The 23,086-nt window shown below is 43.8% G+C and overlaps 1 protein-coding gene across 1 annotated transcript; it reads right to left on the minus strand.

Moving 5' to 3' along the window:
* Window positions 1-10,789: 10,789 nt before the first annotated feature.
* Window positions 10,790-11,725, minus strand: LOC124973497 (olfactory receptor 2T33-like). Its single transcript, XM_047537402.1, has one exon. The coding sequence runs from the start codon at window positions 11,723-11,725 to the stop codon at window positions 10,790-10,792; it is 936 nt and encodes a 311-aa protein (XP_047393358.1).
* Between the last annotated feature and the right edge of the window lie 11,361 nt (window positions 11,726-23,086).

Below are 23,086 nucleotides of genomic sequence, written 5' to 3' on the forward strand. Positions count from 1 at the left end.
TGTGATAGTTAAAGTGACGTGGTGATGAAAGATGGGACAGAGGGTTATGGTGGAAACGTTGGAGTAAGTTTGGACAATCGGAACAAGATTTCACAATTAGATTACACATTTGCCATGAGGCAGGAAGACTGCATCTTGTGCACCAATTCTATAGCCCATGAGTGCCTATTTGTCCTAGGGCTTTGTGTATATTCCTAAGATCCTCTATGTGAATAGAGGTGGTATTTGGAGTGACTATTTTCCTATCAGGTTTTCTATACAGTGTAAGTTTTATATCAGATCAGGAAGACACAGTCGAAGGGTTTGGATTGACCAATTTTAAAGTTGCAATTTTAGAAATTTTATCCATTGTATCATTATGTCTGGAAATTTCATCTAATTTTCCAGTGTGGGCATTCACATGAGAAACAAAAATTGATACAGATGTTTCCATAATTTCTAACCATGTCTTTTGTCCCTAAATAGGTTTCCCAATTATACAGAAATTAATTGTGTTCCATTTTGCAGACCACATAGCTAGACCATTGCAAACACACCAAGAGTCTGAGAATAGTTATATGAACTTTCCATTTTTGGATATACAATAGTCTATTACTAGTTTAACCACCATGAATTCTGCTACCAGTGCAGAAGCATCTACTACCTGACTAGTGAGGACATGTGTGTCTGAGGGTCTGTAGGTACAGCTTTCCAGTGCAGCTTCCCACTGATAGTAGCAGAGGACCCAGCAGTGAACCAGGATTGCTTGCCTTGTGGTGTGTTCCCTGTTTGGCAGTGGGTCCTTAGGGTGCACTGGCACAGGAATTAATGGTATGGCTGTGATTTCTTCTGTGAGTCTCCCTGGGGATCATGAACAGTTTATCGGGGTTTCCTCTAGGGCATTCTGTAAATACCACTTCCATTGTAAGACCTCTGGTTCCATCAGTACTCCCTGCAATTGTTCTCCTGGTGTTTGAATCCATTTGATCAACGGAACCGGAGTGAGGACTATAAGACAGTGGTCTCTCACCAGGAAATTCAGGTTGTGGATTGCTTTGCATAACGTCCAAGTCAATTTCTCGAATAGTGAGTATCTGTTGGATGAGTAGGGGAAGCCTTTGTAATAGAAGCCAGATGGTCACAACATCCCTGATGCTTTTGCATATTTGCCTCAACTACCATAATCATTTATAAAGATTAGATAAATAACAAGAGTATCAGAATGTCCAGGTATATACAATTTAGAATATGTGCAAAGGTACTCCAGGACTGTGTGGAACACTGCTTGTTGTTGGGGGCCTATTCAAAATCTGACACCTTCCTAATAACCTTATATATTGGTTGTAATGTTAGTTGGAGAAATGGAATGTGATTTCTCCAAAACCCCAAAACACCAATTAAATGCTGTGTGGTGCTTGTGTTCTTAGGTTCAGCTATATTGCTGATTTTAATAATTGGGTCAGGAACTTGCTCAAAGAGTCCTGGGAGGATGAAGTCGGGTCGTGATGCCACTTGCCTTAATTTCAAACGGGAGGACCCTGCCAGTTAGTGCACTTTTCATATGACAGGTTGACTAATAATTTCAGGATATTAGGGAAAAGATTTACAGCCTAAATGTTAAGGTTTGCTGAGAGGAATCAAATTGCAGATAGAAAAAAATCAAGGCCTTACTTAAATTTTGTGATTCCTCACAGGATATGGATGGTTAAAAGGAAAGGATGCATGCTTTTCCTTCTAGCGCCTTTGGATGGAAAGTAAGTGTGCCACCATTGCACAAGCATCACGAGGAGATGCTGTGGAAGAGCCAGAAACCCTCCTGCTTCCTGCACCGCAGTGAGGACAGCAAGACCCGCCTGCCGGCCGGGCTGCCTCTGCCTGAGGCAGTGTCCTGTGCTGCCAGCTCTCAGCTCTGAGCAGCTGCTGGCCCTGTGAAGAGTCTTCTCTGGTTGTTTCCCTCCACTTTTCCTTGCAGATCTTTCACCTAATGGCAATGAAGTGGTGGCTACAGATGGCTTCACAGTAAGCGTGATTAACAAGGACATCCCCAGGAAAGCCAGCCGCCCAGGAGACCACACTACAGTGGGACACAGTGCCAGTGCCCACAGAGAGCAATGCTACATTCATCACCCCACCAGGGGAACTCTGAGGCAGACGGGCCCACATGTGGTATGTGACTTTCCACAACGAGGAAACTCCAGATGGAATAAAAAACACATAGCTTTCCTGTCTCCATCTTAGATCACATCCAATTTATTAACAGTCCCAGGAAGTCTCAACGCCACAGGATTTCAAGATTGACTACAAAACAAGAAACTTCTGGAGAACCGCTGACAATTATTAGAGGTGATAATAACAAATACAGAGTAAAAATGGACTATAGGTAAAGTGAACAGAAAAGATGCTCACTCCTGAGGTGCCCTCTTGAGCAGGCTGGTAGAGTGAGTCGGGTTCAAGACCTGACCTCTGAGTAGATCTCCAGGGGAAGGTGTGAGCCATTTGAGGGGGTGGGGACATGAAGCAGTTTGGTGCTCAGAGGAGCCGGTTTTCTCTGCAAGGACAAAGCAGACCCTAGACGATGAGCTGGAGAGCTTGCCTGGGCAGAGGGAGCCAGCTGGAGGAGAGCAGAGGGATTCCTGGGACAAAATCTCAGAGCGCGTTGATCCCTCTGAGCGGCACTGATTCTATGAGTCAGATGGAATTGTGGTCGTCAGGTGGACGCTCAAAAGAAAAACTAACAAAAAATATTGCTTTCCAGATGCGAAAATAATTTACCCACAGATGTTTGAGGTTTTAAAGTTGATTAAACATGCACTTCATTTTTCCTGATAATTTACATTAATAGGGACCAAAACCAGAGTGTGTGTTAATGACATTTGAATGTGAATACTTGTATCTACCTATGAAGTAAACACATGTATTGTTTTTTAGGAATGAAAATGTGGTTCTCCATGATTTGTTGACTTCCGGCAATAAAATATTGTGCCAAGTATGATTTACCTAAGAAAAGAGGGTCTCAAAATAAAACAGAATGAAAATAAATTGGAGCAATAAATCAAGTCACGTGATGTGTTTCCTAGTATTATCAGCAATACCATCCATTTCTAAGATGTACTGAGGATGTTTCTTCGTTTAAAGGAAGTAAATCTCTGATAGAGATGATCACAGCGTTACTTTGAACGCGGATGACTTTGAAGCGCCAATAAGCTGTGACGGGCCCATCCATGTGCCCAGTGTTCCTGCACATCATCTCTCAACTCTGCCTCAGGGCCATGCCCTCAGGAGCAAATTCACACTCTGAGCCGTCACTGTCACGTCGCTTACGCTGAACAGAAGCGGGCGGGACGGGCTCTGTCCTCATCCTCAGCAGTGTCAGGAGGAGCGGCACTTCCTTGATTCAATGAGGCTGAATCTGCAGAAAAGTATTTCCCCATTGGAAAAAAACCTGGAAACTTAATTCAAATATCTAATGATTTCAGATGAATGTTTTCTGCTCACTGTGAGGGACATTTATTCTAGTGGATTGATAAAAAATCAACATAGAGTTGCAACTTCCTTCTAAATATGGTCTTTTGCTGCTAAAAAATGAAAGCCACATTCCCAATTCCATATCTACAACTCACAGTGTTTACGAGATTCTGCTCAAGAAACTCTGAAAATAATATTGAAAACTGTTTTCATGAATGAACTTCTGCAGAACTCCAGCGCCTGCTGACGCTTATCTGTAAACATCAGGATGAGCGGGTGACTGCTAGTGCCAGACATCCACCCACAGTGGGCCTCAGCTGGGCGGCTGGTGTGCCCCCTAGACCTTGAGGGTGCCAGTGCATGGCACTCCCTGCCCACGTCTGCTGTGTGTGCTTCCATCTCACCTCTGCTGCATGGACTGTCCTTCTGCTTTTCCTGATGCGTCTCACTGGCCCCCAGGAAGGCCGTGTCCCAACCATAGCAGGGGTGTAAGGCCAACGAGGAGCAAGATGAAGGCTCCCCAAACTTCTGTTTCCATGAAAACCCTCCCTTCCGTCACTCACTTTTCATTTGCCACCACAAGTCCTGAAGTGACCCAGGACCTCAAAGAGGAAGAAAAGGGTTGGCCGCTCGTGGCCCATTGAGGGGAGTCTTCCCGAGATAGTGATCCCACCTCCTCAGTCACATAAGAAGACACCACGTGTGGTTAAACCCGTGTTTTTCCTCTTTCGTTTTCAGTACCAGTGGATACTTGCCCACTCTCATCCCAGTGTGCAAAGACAAAGGGCAGCTCACTGGCGGATTCCACGATGCACTTCTCTCCTACAGCTGCACCGTCATCTGGTCCCACGCTCAGGCCCATTCCCTGAGGTGCAAATCCCCTTGTCTGGTGAAGGAGCAGTGGCTGCTGGGAGCGTGTGCTGTCCTGGTGGAGGAGCCGCCTTCACGCAGAAGGCTGCTTGCAGGTCAGCTGGGACCGCAGCGCTCCCAGCTCACCCACGTTGCACACACCAGTCAACACAGGTGCCGTGCCCAGCCTCAGGGACACCAGGTGCGCGTGGGGAACACTGCACAGGACCCCGGGTGAGGGGCGTGCGGGTGGGGAACACTGCACAGGACCCCGGTGACGGGGGTGCAGGTGAGGAACACTTCACAGGACATTGGGTGATGGGCATGCTCGTAGGGAATGCTTCACAGGACCCTGGTGATGGGGGTGCGCGTGGGGAACGCCTCACAGGACATTGGGTGACGGAGATGCGCGTGGGGAACACCTCGAAGGACATTGGGTGACGGGGTGCGCGTGGGGAACGCTTCACAGGACCCCGGTGACGGGGGTGCAGTGGGGAACCCTTCACAGGACCCCGGTGACGGGGGTGCAGTGGGGAACGCTTCACAGGACCCCGGTGACGGGGGCACGCGTGGGGAACGCTTCACAGGACCCCGGTGACGGGGGCACGCGTGGGGAACGCTTCACAGGACCCTGGTGACGGGGGTGCACGTGGGGAACCCTTCACTGGACCCCAGTGACGGGAGTGCGCATGGGGAACACTTCATCCAATACCTTCTTCAATGGCTCTGGGACACACGCCAGGGTAGAGTCCATACTAGGAAACAAAAGAAACCTCTGCCCTACCACAAGGAACAACAGCAAGACAATGGGAAGATTTTTCATTTGTTCTCAGTAGTTATTGGTGACAGTGGCAATTATTCTGATAAGTCGTGTGTAAATGAACCGCAACTTCTGTTCTTCCGGTTGTAAGTGATACAGAATCACATGGGGGTGTAGTCCTGTATACAGTGGGTCATAATGTCTGGTTCTTTCTGTTATTGCTCCTGCCCCATCCCCCCATCCACTTCCGACACTCCCCTGGGCCCAGTCCAAAGTAACTCTGTTCTTCCCTAGCCCCACTCACTAATTGTGAGGTAGCCTACACACATCAGAGAAAACATTCGGCCTTTGATTTTTGGGGCTTGGCTTATTTCTCTTAGCATGATATTCTCCCTCTCCATCCATTTACCTGCAAATGCCATAATTTCATTCTTCTTTAAGGTTGAATAATATTCCATTGTGTATATATACTACATTTTTGTTATCCATTCACCTGTTGAAGGGCACATAGGTTTGTTACACAATCTAATTATTGTGAATTGAGCTGCTATAAACATTGATGTGGCTGTATCTCTGTAGTATGCTGATTTTAAGTCCTTTGGATATAAACCAAGGAGTGGGATAGCTGGGTCAAATGATGGTTGCATTCCAAGTTTTTGGAGGAATCTCCATACTACTTTCCACAGTGTTGTACCAATATGTAGTCTTACCAGCAATGTATGAGTGTGCCTTTTTCCCCACATCCTCACAAACATTTGTTGTTGCTTGTATTCTTGATCTTTGCCATTCTGACGAGTAGGAGAGAATCTCAGTGCAGTTTTTTTTTTTTTTTTATTGTAAACAAATGGGATACATGTTGTTTCTCTATTTGTACATGGCATAAAGGCATACCATTTGTGTAATCATAAATTTACATAGGGTAATGTTGTTTGATTCATTCTGCCATTTTTTTCCCTTCCCCCCTCCCCTCCCACCCCTCCCACCCCTCCCCTCCATCTATACAGTCCTTCCTTCCTCCATTCCTGCCCCCCTGCCTAAACCCAACTCCAACCCCAACACTAACCCTTCCCACCCCCCATTATGTGTCATCATCCACTTATTAGCGATATCATTCTTCCTTTGGTTTTTTGAGATTGGCTTATCTCACTTAGCATGATATTCTCCAGTTTCATCCATTTGCCTGCAAATGCCATAATTTTATCGTTCTTTATGGCTGAGTAATATTCCATTGTATATATATACCACATTTTCTTTATCCATTCATCAATTGAAGGACAGCTAGGTTGGTTCCACAATCTGGCTATTGTGAAATGAGCAGCTATGAACATTGATGTGGCTGTATCTCTGTAATATGCTGATTTTAAGTCCTTTGGGTATAGGCCAAGGAGTGGGATAGCTGGGTCAAATGGTGGTTCCATTCCAAGTTTTCCAAGGAATCTCCACACTGCTTTCCAGAGTGGCTGCACTAATTTGCAGCCCCACCAGCAATGTAAGAGTGTACCTTTCTCCCCACATCCTCGCCAACACCTGTTGTTGCTTGTATTCTTGATAATCACCATTCTAATTGGGGTGAGATGGAATCTTAGGGTGGTTTTGATTTGCATTTCTCTTATTACTAGAGATGTTGAACATTTTTCCATATGTTTGTTGATTGCTTGTATATCTTCTTCTGTGAACTGTCTATTCATTTCTTTAGCCCATTTGTCAATTGGATTATTTACATTCTTGGTGTAGAGTTTTTTGAGTTCTTTATAGATTCTGGAGATTAGTGCTCTATCTGAAGTATGATTGGCAAAGATTTTCTCCCACTCTGTAGGCTCATTCTTCGCATTGCTGATAGTTTCCTTTGCTGAGAGAAAGCTTTTTAGTTTGAATCTATCCCAGTTATTGATTCTTGCTTTTATTTCTTGTGCTATGGGAGTCCTGTTGAGGAAGTCTGGTCCTAAGCTGACATGTTGAAGCTCTGGACCTACTTTTTCTTCTATAAGATGCAAGGTCTCTGGTCTGATTCCGAGGTCCTTGATCCATTTTGAGTTTAGTTTCGTGCATGGTGAGAGATATGGGTTTAGTTTCATTCTGTTGCATATGGATTTCCAATTCTCCCAGCACCATTTGTTGAAGAGGCTATCTTTTCTCCATTGCATATTTTTGGCCCCTTTGTCTAGTATGAGAAAATTATATTTATTTGGGTTTGTGTCCGTGTCCTCTATTCTGTACCATTGATCCACCTTTCTATTTTGGTACCAATACCATGCCGTTTTTGTTACTATTGCTTTGTAGTAGAGTTGAAGATCTGGTATTGTGATACCCCCTGCTTCACTCTTTCTGTCAAGGATTGCTTTAGCTATTCTGGGTTTTTTATTCTTCCAGATGAATTTCATAATTGCTTGCTCTATTTCTGTAAGGTACATCATTGGGATTTTCATTGGAATTGCATTGAATCTGTATAGCACTTTTGGTAGTATGGCCATTTTGACAATATTAATTCTTCCTATCCAAGAACATGGGAGATCTTTCCATCTTCTAAGGTTTTCTTGAATTTCTTTCTTTAGTGTTCTGTAGTTCTCATTGTAGAGGTCTTTCACCTCTTTTGTGAGATTGATTCCCAAATACTTTATTTTTTTCGAAGCTATTGTGAATGGTGTAGTTTTCCTAATTTCTCTTTCTGAAGATTCATCGCTTATGTATAAAAATGCCTTAGATTTATGTGCATTGATCTTATATCCCGCTACTTTACTGAATTCACTTATGAGATCTAAAAGTTTTCTGGTGGAATTTCCTGGTTCCTCTAAGTATACCATCATATCATGAGCAAATAGGGATAGTTTGAGTTCTTCTTTTCCTATTCATATCCCTTTAATTTCTTTGGTCTGTCTAATTGCTCTGGCTAGAGTTTCAAGGACAATATTGAATAGAAGTGGTGAAAGAGGGCATCCCTGCCTTGTTCCAGTTTTTAGAGGGAATGCTTTCCAAACAGTGGCTCATCCATGTATGTTAAACAAATCCTTCTCAATTTTAGAAACCAAATAGACCATAACACAATAATACTAGGTGATTTTAACATGCCTCTTTCACCACTGGACAGACCTTCCAAACAAAAATTGAACAAAGAAACCATAGATCTCAATAACACAATCAATAATTTAGACTTAACAGACATTTATAGAATATACCATCCAACCAAGAGCGAATACACTTTCTTCTCAGCAGCACATGGATCCTTCTCTAAAATAGACCATATATTATGCCACAAAGCTAATGTCAGCAAATACAAGAAGATAGAGACACTACCTTGTATTCTATCAGATCATAATGGATTGAAGTTACAAATTAATGAAAGAGTAAAAAACAGAAACTACTCCAACACCTGGAGATTAAACAATATGCTACTAGATGATGAATGGATAACAGAAGATATTAGGAAGGAAATTTAAAAATTCTTAGAGGTAAATGAGAACAAAGAAACATCATATCAAAATCTCTGGGACACTATGAAAGCAGTACTTAGAGGAAGATTTATTTCATGGAGCGCATTTAATAAAAGAAGTAAAACTCAAAAAATAAATGACCTAACACTACAGCTCAAAGCCCTAGAAAAAGAAGAACAGACCAACACCAAAAGTAGAAGAAGACAGGAAATAGTTAAACTCAGAGCTGAAATCAACAAAATTGAAACGAAAGAAACAATACAAAAAATTGACAAAATAAATAGTTGGTTCTTCGAAAAAATAAACAAAATTGATAAACCTTTAGCCACACTAACAAAGAGAAGACGAGAGAAAACCCAAATCACTAAAATTCGGAATGAACAAGGAAATATCACAACAGACACGACTGAAATACAAAACATAATTAGAAGCTACTTTGAAAATCTATACTCCAACAAAATAGAAAATTTCGAAGACATCAACAGGTTTCTAGAGATATATGAACTGCCTAAACTGAACGAGGAGGACATACACAATTTAAATAGACCAATTTCAAGTAATGAAATAGAAGAAGTCATCAAAAGCCTTCCAACAAAGAAAAGTTCAGGACCAGATGGGTTCTCAGCCGAGTTCTACAAAACTTTTAAAGAAGAGCTCATTCCAATACTTCTCAAAGTATTCCAGAAAATAGAAGAGGAGGGAACTCTCCCAAACTCATTCTATGAAGCCAATATTACCCTGATTCCTAAAACAGACAGAGACACATCAAGGAAAGAAAATTTCAGACCAATATCCTTAATGAACATGGACGCAAAAATTCTCAACAAAATTTTAGCAAATCGCATACAAAAACATATTAAAAAGATAGTGCACCATGATCAAGTGGGTTTCATCCCAGGGATGCAAGGTTGGTTCAACATCAGGAAATCAATAAATGTAATTCACCATATCAATAGACTTAAAGTCAAGAATCACATGATTATTTCGATAGATGCAGAAAAAGCATTTGATAAAATACAGCACCCCTTCATGCTCAAAACACTAGAAAAAATAGGGATAGTGGGAACATTCCTTAACATTGTAAAGGCCAACTACACTAAACCCATGGCTAATATTATTCTAAATGGTGAAAAACTGAAAGCATTCCCTCTAAAAACTCAGTGCAGTTTTGATTTGCATTTCTTTAATTACTAGAGATGTTGAATATTTTTTCATATATTTGTTGGTAGATTGTATTTCTTCTTCTGTGAAGTGTCTGTTCACTTCCTTACCCCTTTTATTGGTTGGATTATTTGGTTCTTTGGCGTTAAGTTTTTGAGTTCTTTTTATAACCTGCATATTAACACTCTATCTGAAGTGCATGTGATAAAGATTTCTCCCACTCTGTAGGCTCTCTCTTCACAGTGTTGATTGTTCCCTTTGCTGAGAAGAAGTTTCTTAGTTCAAATCCATCCCATTGATTCTTTTTTTTAATTTTTAATTTTAATTTTTATTTGTTCTAATTATATGTGACAGTAGAATGCACTTTGATACATCATATATTATGGAGTATAATTTCTCATTCTTTTGGTTATACATGAGGTAGAATCCCACTCGTCGTAGAGTTACATATGTACACAGGGTGATAATGTCTGATTCATTCCACTCTCCTTTCTACTCCCATACCCACTCCCTCCCTTCAATCCCCTCTACCTAATCTGAAGTAACTCTGTTCTTCCCTAGCCACCCCCCATTATGAATTAGCATCTACATGTAAGAGAAAACATTTGGCCTTTAGTTTTATGGGATTGGCTTATTTTGCTTAGCATGATATTCTCCAGCTCTGTCCCTTTACCATTGATTCTTAACTTTACTTCTTGATATCTAGGAGTCTTGTTAAGGAAGTCAGGTCCTAAGCTGACATGGTGAAGATTTGGGTCTACTTTTTCTTCTATTAGGTGTAGGTCTCTGTTCTAGTGTCTAAGTCTTTGATCCACTTTGAGTTGTTTCATGCAGTGTGAGAGATAGGGGTTTAATTTCTCCTTTTACATATGGATTTCCAGTTTTCCCAGCACCACTTGCTGAAGAGGTTATCTTTTCTCCAATGTATGTTTTTGGTGCCTTTAGACAATGGAATTTTTAATTGATTCACCAAACATACACAAAAAAAAATTCTTTAAAAAGTAAAATGGCAAAGTGAAAGCAAAATCAGTTGATAGTACACAAAAGCACAAGTTCAATGGAGCAAAAAGCAAACAAAACTAGCGATTGGTAAATGTAGCATGAATCCACTGGGGGGTACGATTTTGGTAAGTGCTCAGTGTTGGCCTCACATAGCATGTTTCTTGCTCAGCCAATTTCTGAAGGCCCCCTTGACTTCTTTGTTCCTCACACTGTAGATGAGGGGGTTCAGCACAGGTGTGAAGATGGTGTAAAATGCAGAGACTACTTTGCCGTGGCCCACTGAGTGGTAGGACTTGGGCCTCATGTAGATGACCATGAGGGCACCATAGAACAGCCCCACCACAGCCAGGTGGGAGGAGCAGGTGGCAAAGGCTTTCTTCCGGGCTGTGGCCGAGTGCATTCGCAGCACGGCAGCCAGGATGAGACTGTATGAGACCACGATGAGGGACAGAGGGATCAAGAGCATCAGGGTGCAGCAGACATACATGAAAAACTCAAAAACAGTGGTATCCGCACAGGCAAGGCGCACCAATGAAGGTGCCTCGCAAAAGAAGTGGTCAATCTCCCTTGAGTGGCAGTAGGGGAAGCTCAGAGTGGCACTGGCTTGCATCAGCCCGTCAACCCCTCCCATAAGCCAGGAGCCTGCTGCCAGGTGGGAACACAGCTTCTGGCTCATGAGAACATGGTAGTGCAGTGGGTGGCATATGGCCACATAGCGGTCATAGGCCATGGCCGCCAGGAGGAAGCACTCTCCTCCTCCCAGAGTGAGGAACAGGAAGATCTGAGAACCACAGCCAGCAGGAGAGATGGACGTGGAGTTCATCAGGTAGTTGGCTGCCATTTTGGGAATGATGGTAGAGACCAGCATCAAGTCCATGAGGGAGAGCTGGCTGAGCAGGAAGTACATAGGGGTGCAGAGTCTGGGGTCAGTGTGGATGAGAAGGATCATCAGGGCATTGCCCACTAGGGAGGCGATGAAGGTCATGAACACCAGAGAAAACAGGACTTGATGGGTCAGTGTGTGGTCAAAGAGTCCCAGGAGAATGAAGCCCATCCCTGAGGAGTCACTGGAGTTCTGCATGGCTGATGTCAAACCTGGAAAGATGAGAACGGTTGAGGCATTGGACCTGATTAAAAATAACGATTCGGAATTTCCTTAAAATGACTTGGTCAAGTGACAGAAAATGTCATCTTGGATGGCTAGTTATTTAATTTTCCACGTTTCAGCAAAATGTTTTTCTTAGCATTCCACTGTCCATAACTGCCATTAGTTTACCATATTTTGAATTCCAGCAGAATTAGACAAAGTGTATGCAGAGTGAAGCAGCAACCAGGTACCCCCACCAAAAAGATCCATCATAATTAAACTTCTCCAAAAACCCTCCCCATAATTAGGCTTCTTGTCATCTAGACTTGCAAAGGGTGCCAACAGGATTTCACAGGCATCTGCTGAGAGCTCAGTGGGGTTTGAGCTTTCTTCTGTCTTGTAAAGGACAGGTTTCTATTTAATGTAAAAGCTAGTTCTGCCAGCAAGCTTGTTGTTCCAAAATTACTATTCCTGTTGTTGTGGTAAAAACTTGTGAAACCTCTGTCCAGCCTAAGAATATGGGACAAAAAGCACCTTTTGTGAATCCACCCAGTGTTAGTTAAATCCTCCCCACCCACTGAGTGTCAGTCTAAAAGAATTTCCAGATCCAGGTCCAGAGATATTTTAGTTATTAGCCTCTCTGGACTGCTGCAGCTTAAATAAACCTGTGTCCTGGAAGACTCCTTGGGTGTCCAGTCTCATCTGTCCCACATCATTTGATGACCCAGATGGGACAGTAGAGGTGAAGAGGGCTTTTGCGCCTCTCTTGTCTCTGGGTCTGGCTTCCCTGGGACAGTGGAGGTCAACATTCCCCTGGTGAGCAGCACCAACTCTTTGCCTGTAGGCAAGGCGATTCAGCCGGCCCCTGGAGCAGCCTCCCCGAAGCACAGCAGAACCCACGAGGGAACTGGGAGTCCCGCCCAACTGAACAGGTAGGACCCGGGTCCATTAGTGGTAGCCCACCTGACTTCCCCATGGAGGCCTGAGCAGGGGGACGAGAGGCTTGATCAACCTCTGAGGGCCCCAGAGTTATCTCCACATAAAGGAACTGGAGCTCAACAGGACGCAGGGAGTGGCCCCAGTAGTCTCTTCAGTGTCGGGGAGCAGAAGGGAAACCGTGCCTCCCTTGGCTTTGGAATGTTGCAGATTTGGGCAGTGTGGAAATTTTGCTCTGATCAAGTCTGTGTGAAAGTGCGTGAATGGGATCGACAGCAGAAGGGCTCCAGCCCAACCAAAGCGAGCGTTGAGTCCCGATTGGCAGTTCTGTGGTACCTCATGCTGTCTAAGGCAGAATCTCACCAACCAACATCCTGGTTGGGGGTTTATACAGACCTGCCAGGTTAAAAGGACCCTCAGTCCCCAGAGGGGAGCAGCTGGAGATGGATGCCCAGGCAGGGTGGAACATGGGAGGCACACAAAGTAAACCATGCCCCTCAAGCCCCTTGCAATGTGTGCTACAAAACCTGAAGGCAAGTTTTAAGGGAGATTATGGAGTGAACTCACTCCACAAAAGTTGCACACTCTCTGCGAATTATAATGTCCAACCTTTGATGTGGGCTGGCCACCAGAAGGGCCTTAGGCAAAAGTGTCCTAGCTGAGGTCCTTTTCACAGTTGTTGGAACCCCTCAGCACTCAGACAATTCCCTTTTGTTGATTGCTGGCAAGAAAGAGTGCAGAAACAGCGCCCTAGGTTGAGAACCTGTCTGGAAGGACAGTCCAAGTGGATGTCAGCTCAGACTACAGCGGCCTCTAAGACCCAACAGAAGTGAACTAAAAGCAGAGAAAACCTTGGAAAGTAAAGACAGAAGGAAACAAGTTTTGTCCAGTGAACCAGAAGAGAACTCACCACCTTACATGCCGCTCTATCCAACATCGCAGAGACCACTGAGACAGCAGGCTGTGCCCTCTGCCCTCTCATCCCCAGAGGTAGCAGATGGTGGCCCCTGAGCAACAGTTACTCCTTCCTCTTCAGTGTCCTCAGTACCAGAGTCTCCCCGGAGTCAAAGACTCCTCCACCTGCCCGAGACTCTGATGGGAACTTGTCCCCAGACCAGGGCCATAATCCAGATGAAAGCCCTTCAGATGCCCCTACAAGACACTAGATAACCTGCCTATGTTGACCAGGAAAGAAACATGGAGGGGAAAAACACATTTTTGTGCACCAGCCTTTCACCATCACCAATATCTTGAACTGAAAAACTTATATTCCCTTCTACATGGAGAAGCCCCAGGCCATGATTGGTCTAGGGCAGTCCACTATCCAAACCCACCTGCCTACCTATGTTGATTGCTACCAGCTCCTTCTGACTCTATTTGATCAGAGGAACACAGACAAGTGACCCAGGCAGCTTTAAAATGGCTAGAGAAACAGGCTCCAGATGCACAAGGCAACGTTCAAGCCTATGCCCTGACCTAATTTCCAGACACAGACCCAGGGTGGGACCCCAAGAAAATGAAAGACTTCCTAAAGATACAATGATATTGACGGACTCTCATTGGCAGCTTAAAGAAGGGTGAAAGAGAGCTCTGAACATGAACACAATATCAGAAGTACTCCAAAAGCCAGATGAAAGCCCCAGCCAGTTCTGTGAACACCTGTGCCAGGCCTTCTGACTCTTCTCTTTGATCCCGAGGCACCGGACAACCAGTGGGTGATCACCGCAGCCTTTGTGGGAGAAGCCAGGGAGACATTTGCCAAGAGCTACAAGAACTAGAGGCTTTTCCAGAAAGTACCAGTGAGCTGGTTGAAGTGGCCACTACAGTGTTCACAGCTGAGACCAAGAGACCCAACAAGAGGCAGAACAAAAGATGAAGAAGGTGCGTCTCCTTGTGGCTACTCCCACCACAACCCAGGCGTCAGCCAGGGAGGTCCTACTAAGCCAAAACAAATACCAAAATCGGGCCTGATGCAGGGCTCAAGAAAGGTCTGGATGGAAGGACCACCTAACCCAGGGAAAAGGCTGAGACTAACTAACGTGCCCACTGCTCTCTAGCAGGCCACTGGAAGGATGAGTACCCCAAATAAAGGAAGGCAACTGGGCCACCTCTACTCCTTACCAGGAGGCAAGCTCATTCCAGGGTGATGCCAGCCCTCAGACACCCTCCCCCACCATGCTCAATGACATGGACAGCTCAACAGTGCCCCTCAGATAGACTCTGTGGACTGGCAGCCATGGACAGTTAGGACGAGGAGTGGGACTGACCGGGCTCCATCCCTCCATCCCTACGGTCTGCATGATTACAGGCGACCAACCCAGGGACTTCATGATGGACACTGTGGCTTAGTATTCCATGGTGGCCCAACCTGTGGACCTGCTTTCAAAGAAGCAGATCACAATTGTGGAAGCCACTGGAAATAAGGCCCATCACCCTTTCCTGATGCCCCAGCCCTGCAACTTGGCAGGTCATAAGGGACCCATGAATTTCTGTACGTCCCAGATTGCCAGGTGCCATTGATAGGTCAAGACCTGCCTGGAAAACTCTGAGCCCAGATAAGCTTTGATGTGAGCCATCAGACAGTCCTCTCACTGGGAAAACCTGAGAAGACTACAAGGAAGGGACATGGCTACTCTTCACTATCCTAGGTAAAGCTGGTTTCAAAGTCTCACGGAAAAAAGCCCAAATCTGTCAAGAAAAGTCAACTACTCAGGGACCTGAGAGGTAACAGGCAGTCTGTTCAATTCCAGTCCCTTCTCTTTGTCACCAGATCTGGGAGATCCTGGTGCTGCCAGATTCTGCTGTATGCGGATCCCCAACTTTTCAGTTATGACCAAACCCCTCTAAGAAGCTACAAAAGGGGAAGAATGGGATTCTCTGATGTGGGACCAACACAACAAAAGGCCTTTGAGGACAATAAACAAGCACTCACCAGAGCAGATGGACTAGGACGCCCTGACCTCCCAAACCTTCCCTTCTGTATGACCATGAATGGTCTGGAGTAGCCGTGGGAGTCCTGACTCATATGCTGGGGACATGGCACCGTCCAGTGGCCTCTCTGAACAACTGGACTCTAGCTCAAGGCTGGCCTCACTGTTTACGAGCCCCTGCAGCCATGGCCCTTCTGGTGTTAGAAGCTGACAAGCTGACTGGGGACAGGAGTTAACTGTCCAGATGCCCCATCCTGACCAATACTGCTGGAGAGCAGAGGACAATACTGACTGACCAATGTGAGGATGGTCAGACACCAGGCACGTTATGTGAAAATCCACATACCCACATCTGGACTCTAAACGAGCCACTCCACTGCCTGTCAGGACTGGACAGCCTGATCGCAATGCATTAAGCCGTGGATAGTGTTCTCCAGGAGACGGGCCCTGACAGACCAGCCCCTCAGGGACCCACGTGGAGTACTTCACACATGGAAGCAGTTTCATGAAGGACAGAGATGCACTGGTCACTCTGGACTCCACGCTTGGGGTGGAACCTCTGCCTCAGGGAACTTCAGCACAAAAGGCAGAACTTACCGCTCTGACCCGAGCACTCCAGTTGGCCCGGGAATCTGTGTCAAGGTCTGCACAGACTCAGAATGTACACTGACCACTCTTCCTGTTTATGGGGCCGTATGCAAAGAAAAGCAGTTAATTAACTCAGGAGGAAAAGACATAAAATATGGCCAGAAAATTCTTAATCTCTAAGATGCAGAGTGGGTTCCCAAAAGAATTGCAGTTATGCATTGCTGGGCCACCAAAAGGGGGACAGAGTGGTTTCTCAGAGCAACCAAAGAGCAGGCCAAGAAGCAGTATTAGCAGCTTGCAAAAAGCAGACAGCACCCTCAGCTCCAGTCTTAAATGCTGCTCTTCTCCCTAATCGTCTAACTAAACGGGAACCAAAATATTCCCAACAAGAAAGTGGTTGATTTAAGACTAAAAATAGAAGCTGTCTCCCAGGAGGATGGTGGAAATTTTCTAACGGCCCAATAGCCATCCCTGAGACTCCACCTCTGCCTTCCTCGGAGAGTCTACAGGGGAACACATCTTGGCTGCACGGGACTCGAGACTGAGTTGGCATATCTGCATCCCCAGCTCACAAGCATTTCCTGGCTGATACGTGAAACTTGTGCCTAAAACAACCCACACCAGGGGTGAAGACTTCCACTGGGAATCCACACTACAGGAGGTGCGCCTTCCGAGGACTTGGAAGTAAACTTTACTGAACTGCCAAGCTCACAGAGCGATAAATATCTTTTGGTTTTTGTGTGCTCTTATTCCAGCTGGGTGGGGCCTTTCCACCCCATAAGCTGACCATCCAGAGGGAGGAAGCACTGGGGTAGCTTGGGGATCAGGACAACAGCCCTTCTCCAGTCACTCTGGACGCCGACTAGTCTGTGCACTGAGAAGCTTCAGGAGACAACAGCCCTGCTTTATCCACTTGGAGGCTGGTGAGGGGGCTGGCTGATCCATGCATGGCAGAGATGAACTTACCACCAGGACGAAGGGACTGTGTGATCCTCTAAGACAGTCCTTACCCTGCAATGCATTGCCACCCCGAGTTCTACCATACATTTCATCCTCTCCTTGGTCTCTGCTACAGTCTGACAACAGTAACTCCTGCTGACTGGACTCTTGTTGATATTGTGATCTATGTCCAGTACATGTGGCAAGAGTTTCTGTACTAATCATTCTCAACTGTTTTCTTGTTTCTTGAGGCTAAGTGAATTACTTCTTTTTCACTACCACCAGCAATCAGTCTGTTTCAATTCCTGCATCTCTGATATTGTTAGATTTCTCAGGAGCAGTAATAATAACCAATCATAAAATAGCAAAAATAATTTTTGAGTCACATTTCTCTTGTTACTGAGGGAAAAATTTTCCTATTCCTTGACCTCTGGATTCATCTGCACTTTATGAAGTCTTTTCCTCTTCTTTTCTATTGAAAATATTTCTTATGTGTGTTGTTATTTATACACAATTGCTTCATCTTATCATATAGATACATTGCAGATATCTTCCTCAACCGATTTTATAGAATCCAAAATTTTATTATATTATTTAGAACCAAAATTTGCATTTTTTCTTTGCCGGTGTATGTAAAAAGGATGGTGCTCTGTGTCAGGCTCAACCACAGAAGACAACGGAGGGCTTGCTGCGGCCAAGCTGGGCAGTGCCAGGGTACTGTGGACAGAGATGCCATCGTGGGCTGCTGCGTTAACATGGGGAGTGGGAGGAAAACGCCAAAGTCCTGCACAAATCTGCTCAGCAATCGTGCGTGAGGTCTGGGGCAGGGGTCCCCTCCCTGAGCCCTGCCCCAGCAGGTTCCAGACTCGGGGAACCTCACCCTGGCCTGGAGGCTCCCAGCCCTGGCCTCGCTGCTGCCCGGGGTTCCCCCTCCGACCCATGCTTTAGGAAATCAGCAATATCTCTGCCGACACCAGCTTCCCATGAAATCTTCAGGTAAAATACCTTAAGTGTAATTCGGAAAGTCTGTATTCATAAGTGAAGAAGAAAATCATTTGACACTAAAAGTATTTTAAAACATTCATTGTGATTAGATGGAACATTTTGCTCACTGAACAATCCTTTCTATTTAAATTTCCAAATGAATCCTACCATGGAATAGCTTTGTATTAACCAGTAGGACATCTAAAATCCAGAAATTTATGTGACTTGTTAAGGAACATTTTAAAAATATTAAAGAACTGATATGTATTTGTCTTTCTTATTTTATCTCAATAGAATCATTAATTGTGTGAATATAGAAATAGAGATTTATGGTCTGGATACTTAAACTTGAAAATTTATATATCTCATCAGTAGCGGGCTAAAGTTAGACAGCTTAAGTCAATCTAAAACTCAACTTTATTCTGTGCAGAATGGATGACATAACAATATATATCAGAATAGTATCCACTTCTTTCATTGTTTGACAATTACAAGAAAAAAATCACATAAAAGCATTGTAGCATGCATAAACCTTCAGTTCCACAAACATTACCCAAAATTATTGTTTTTTAAGTATTATCAAAATGGTCATGAATAGATATTGACTACCCAAACATTTTGGGTAAAAAATAAATAAATATTTCAGGACTAGCTTGCAATATAATTTTACTTACATTAAAATCAAATAGAGAGCTTAAAAGACACTACTTTTAAAATCACTGTGGACTCTGCCCTTTATCCATCTTTCATGAATTCTTTGAATACACAACACTCCCACAAGACCACAGCTAATTTAATCATTGTAAGGCTATTGCACTCTTTGATTATTAGTCTTGAAACTTTTCTTCAATTAGCAAATCAATTTTAATTAGTCAAGTTAATATACTTAAAGAATCATTTTGAGTTACTATATCATGGAAATTTTCATGTATAGAATAATTTTTAAAGTTTCTCAAATTTGGAAGAAATGAGTTAAAAAGATCAAATCCTATAAGGTGTTCATGACGAAAGAGATGTTGTGGCCAAATGAAGACAATTATGGGTGAGTCCATACCATTAATTTGAAGAAAGATTGGTAGGTCACAAGTGTTGTCAGTTCCCTGCCCGTTTTCTCTCCACACTGAAAACAATAAAACCATGCTGCTGCTTATGTACAGTCATGAAAGATGTGATTGCGGAGAGCTCGGTTCTTGCGTCAGTACGTCCATCCCACCTCGACGCGGTCCCCAGAACGAGCAAAGCCGCAACTTTCCACCTGCACGTGCAGGTCACCTGCCTCACCTGAGCAGGGCAATTTCCTGCGGTGATCCAGAACATTCACAATGAAAGCGCGCCTCGCCAGCTCCGCCGGGGACAGTGGCAGCGAGGTTCCAGCACAGACGGAAAGAGCTGTGGAAAGTGTCACCCTAAGCCCCTCTTTGTCCCAGATCGTTTTATCTAGTTTACACAAAGAACAGAGGCAGGCGGTGCTTACGGTACAGAAAGGCAGGTGTAGAAAATGGGGTTTGCTTTTCCTGGCACATGAAAGGGAGACGTCTCTTCTCAAAGCAGAGAGAGCATGTTCCAGAACAAAGACGGAGCGTTTCCTTCCCGGGTTCCCCGCTCCCAGTTTTTATTGCAATGATTACTCTGACGGTGGGGAGGCAGACTTGCTGAATAGAACAAGCAAAATAAACAATGGGCTTTCCCAGGCTTAGGCCGGACCAAAGGATAAGCTCTACTGTAACTGACAAGTCAATTCAAGTAAGGCCCACGGTTTCTGTAGTCACTCTGGGTAGAAGCAGTGCCAGTCTGTTTCACCAAAAACACGCTTACTGCACAAAGGGGGCATGGGAGAATATTGATTAATTTATCATAAATGGAAACTATTTGACTATGGGAATACTGACTTTACCAAAGGAAAGCAGTAGCTCCTGAACCCTGCAGTCTAAGTCACCAGCCAACCCATCATTCCACAGGAGTGAACCCCCCATTCCACGGCGTGGGTTGAGGGCAAGGGCGCAGGCTTCTGACGGCAGAATCACTGGTTTCTGTTACGGCAGTGACAGGTCCCGAGATGGGGGCACACTTCCCGCCCCACCTGGTTGTAGTCAGTGTTTTAAAATATGGATAGAAACTGTGTCACAGACTCATAAGGAAAACGTGGTAGTGCAGACAGAGTGATCCATCAGTCACTGTCACCTGTCAGCTCAGCTAGTGTAGAAACCACTGCTTTCATCTACTCAAAAACTGACTGCTCCCAGGGGCAGGCTCACCAGGTCCAAATGGTAAGATTTACAGCATTGATCTCAACTAGACCTGCACCTGACCAACTCGCACTTCTCCTGAAACCCTCATCAATATCGTTTGCCTAATTTCAACTTGATCAAATGAAATCATTTAAGCAGAGAATAACATGTAGTCCTCATGGAAATTAAAGACTAGTCTAGAACAATTACTGTGTTTCCGCACTCACGTTCAGACTTCAGTTTCTCTTTATACTATGCATTGCCTGTTGGAATATACTGGATATTAACGACAGCATTATAAACTTCAAAAATGTAACCTGTTGATTAATGTGGGGTGAAAATGTAGGGCTAAGCTTGTACCTGAAATTAACCTTAAAGGAGGGAAAAGCAACTTGAGCACACAAAAGTTGCTCCTTTACAATGTACCCGGAGAACTCTAACAGAACTGTGAAATTGTTACCAGGGAACCCATTAAGACAGTCAGGATGATCTGCTATTTCACAGAGGTAACAGCTGCATTTTGCACATCTTACAAAATGTGTTGGCAGAGAGTAGAAGGGAACAGTTATGAGGTCATTGGATGAGATCAAGATACTTTAATTTTTATTTCTCAAAATTATGATATAGCCCTTAAAATTGGGAATAAAATTGACAGCACCAAAAGCTTTAGAGACACTACCTCTTTTCAGCACTCAGACTCCGTCCTGGCACCAACCTACCTCAGGAGCAGCGGCCATGCAGGTGCCTGGAGCTCCCTGGCCCTGGCCCTGGATCACTGTTTGCGTGTACAAAACACCTCTGCTGCTCATGTAAAATGAAAGACACCTGTCCAAAGTCCCGAGAGCATCCCGTCAGACCCGGGAAGTCTCAGCAGGAGCGTGTTCAATAAATGGAGATGACCAGTCATTTTCTCTGCTTATTAGCTCAAGGCAGATGATTCTCAAATCCCAGGATGTTGGATCCCTGAAGCAAACTTCCTGTTGGGCTAGTGCACTGTTGTCCTCAGGCTGCGACTCACTTGAAAGGGAGGCAGATTTCCCATGACAAATGAGATGGTTTATGTAAATGAATTCTCTCCTTCCTGGGATCACAATCCACTTGGTTGGCCTGTACTTTAGCAGTATCCTTGTGTCAAGAAAGGTCTGTTAGTTACAGAGGATAGACTGTTCTAGAGACACCTTGCTCTAAAAGACGTTCTTTTAAAGTGGGGAAAAGAATCTGGACTAAATGTTACTCCAGGAAAGGGGAAGTTGTGACAGAAGGAATTCAGATAAGAGTAAAATAAGCCAGAGTAAAAACAAAATGGTGAATCTCTAAATATTTTATTTAAACTTTGTCTTGGAGTTGATTTTGTACTTAATTATTTTATTCTTTGGAGGGCATATAAATAATGCCTAGACATTTCTACATTACATGAATATTTTATGTGTAATTATTTCACTTGTAAAATTAACAGATTTGCAAGCATGCCAAATTTCTTGCTTGAAAATTATTATAGGTTTATAATAATTCACAAGTTAAGGATAAAATATATAGTCTGATCACTCAAAACCTCATTTTTGAAATTCCTTTTTTATTCTTTTTCATCTACTAATTTATATTTAAGCATAAAAATTCTTTTTTGAAAAAAATTCAGATTCTCAATGGCATCTTCCTCCAACAGAATTGGGAGAGTGTGTTAATTGCATACTATACCAAACAAGTGAGTTTCAGTTTTTTAAGTAAAATGGAAGAGGCTGAAGATATGTCACACAAATCCACAACTAGTTAAAAACAGTTCATCTTCAGGCATTGGATGGATTAAAGCATGTGTTTGAAAATATATAACAAATAACTGAATATATAGTTTCATTTTTTTCCATTTAATACTAAATTCCATATAGCCTTTTAAATGTCATGTATGGTCTATGAATGAGCTCCCAAGTTGGGTTAATTGGGTAGACTACATGTTTTATTATTTTTTTCCATGATTAATGACACCCAATTAATAAAATAAGAAACAAAATAGGCAGTAAACTAATGAAAAATTTACAAAAATGCTCAACATTAATAGCCATTAGGGGAAGATAAGCTAAACACAAAATCAGTTGCTACCACACTCACTAGAAATTCTAAAATAAGAAATGTCTGTTAACAACAGAAGCAGTGGAACCTTGAACCCTGGGCTGGTGGAAATGTAATATTAACAACCTCTTTTAGAGACCAATTCAATGAAAAGTTCACCATCCAACTGCCAAAATAATAAAAATAAAACAACTTATGATCCCACTAAAGGACCTTTAATTACAACAGATCCAAACTGAACATAGTCTAGAAGTCCATCCAAAGAGCCTGGGCTAACAAATTGCGGGATTGTAGACAATAGAAGACCTGTAGGAATTTAAGAGGGTGAAGACCTGGTGAAAGCAGAATTGCAGGGGAATCTTCACAAGCATATTGAACTGGGAGGAGAACACGGGATGTGGGTCTCCACAGATGAGAAGGTATAGGACAGGCCAAACCAAAGGGTGGGAATAAAGAGCAGACCGGTGGTGGTACTTGGGGCCGGTACCTCACTGGTGGGGCCAGGGACCTTGGAGGCTGGTGGATGTGGTCTCTCTGGATAACCGTGCCGACTATACAGCTAGTATTTATTGAAACTGCTTGAAAGAAAAGGCTGGGCTGTGAGCATCCTACTGCTTAAAAAGTTACCTAGGTTGGAAACAAACACTAATAGTCCTCATATTGCTGGAATAGTGAATTCTCTCTTT

This window comes from Sciurus carolinensis, assembly GCF_902686445.1.
Source record: "Sciurus carolinensis chromosome 19 unlocalized genomic scaffold, mSciCar1.2 SUPER_34, whole genome shotgun sequence".
In the NCBI taxonomy this organism is placed as follows: Eukaryota; Metazoa; Chordata; class Mammalia; order Rodentia; family Sciuridae; genus Sciurus; species Sciurus carolinensis.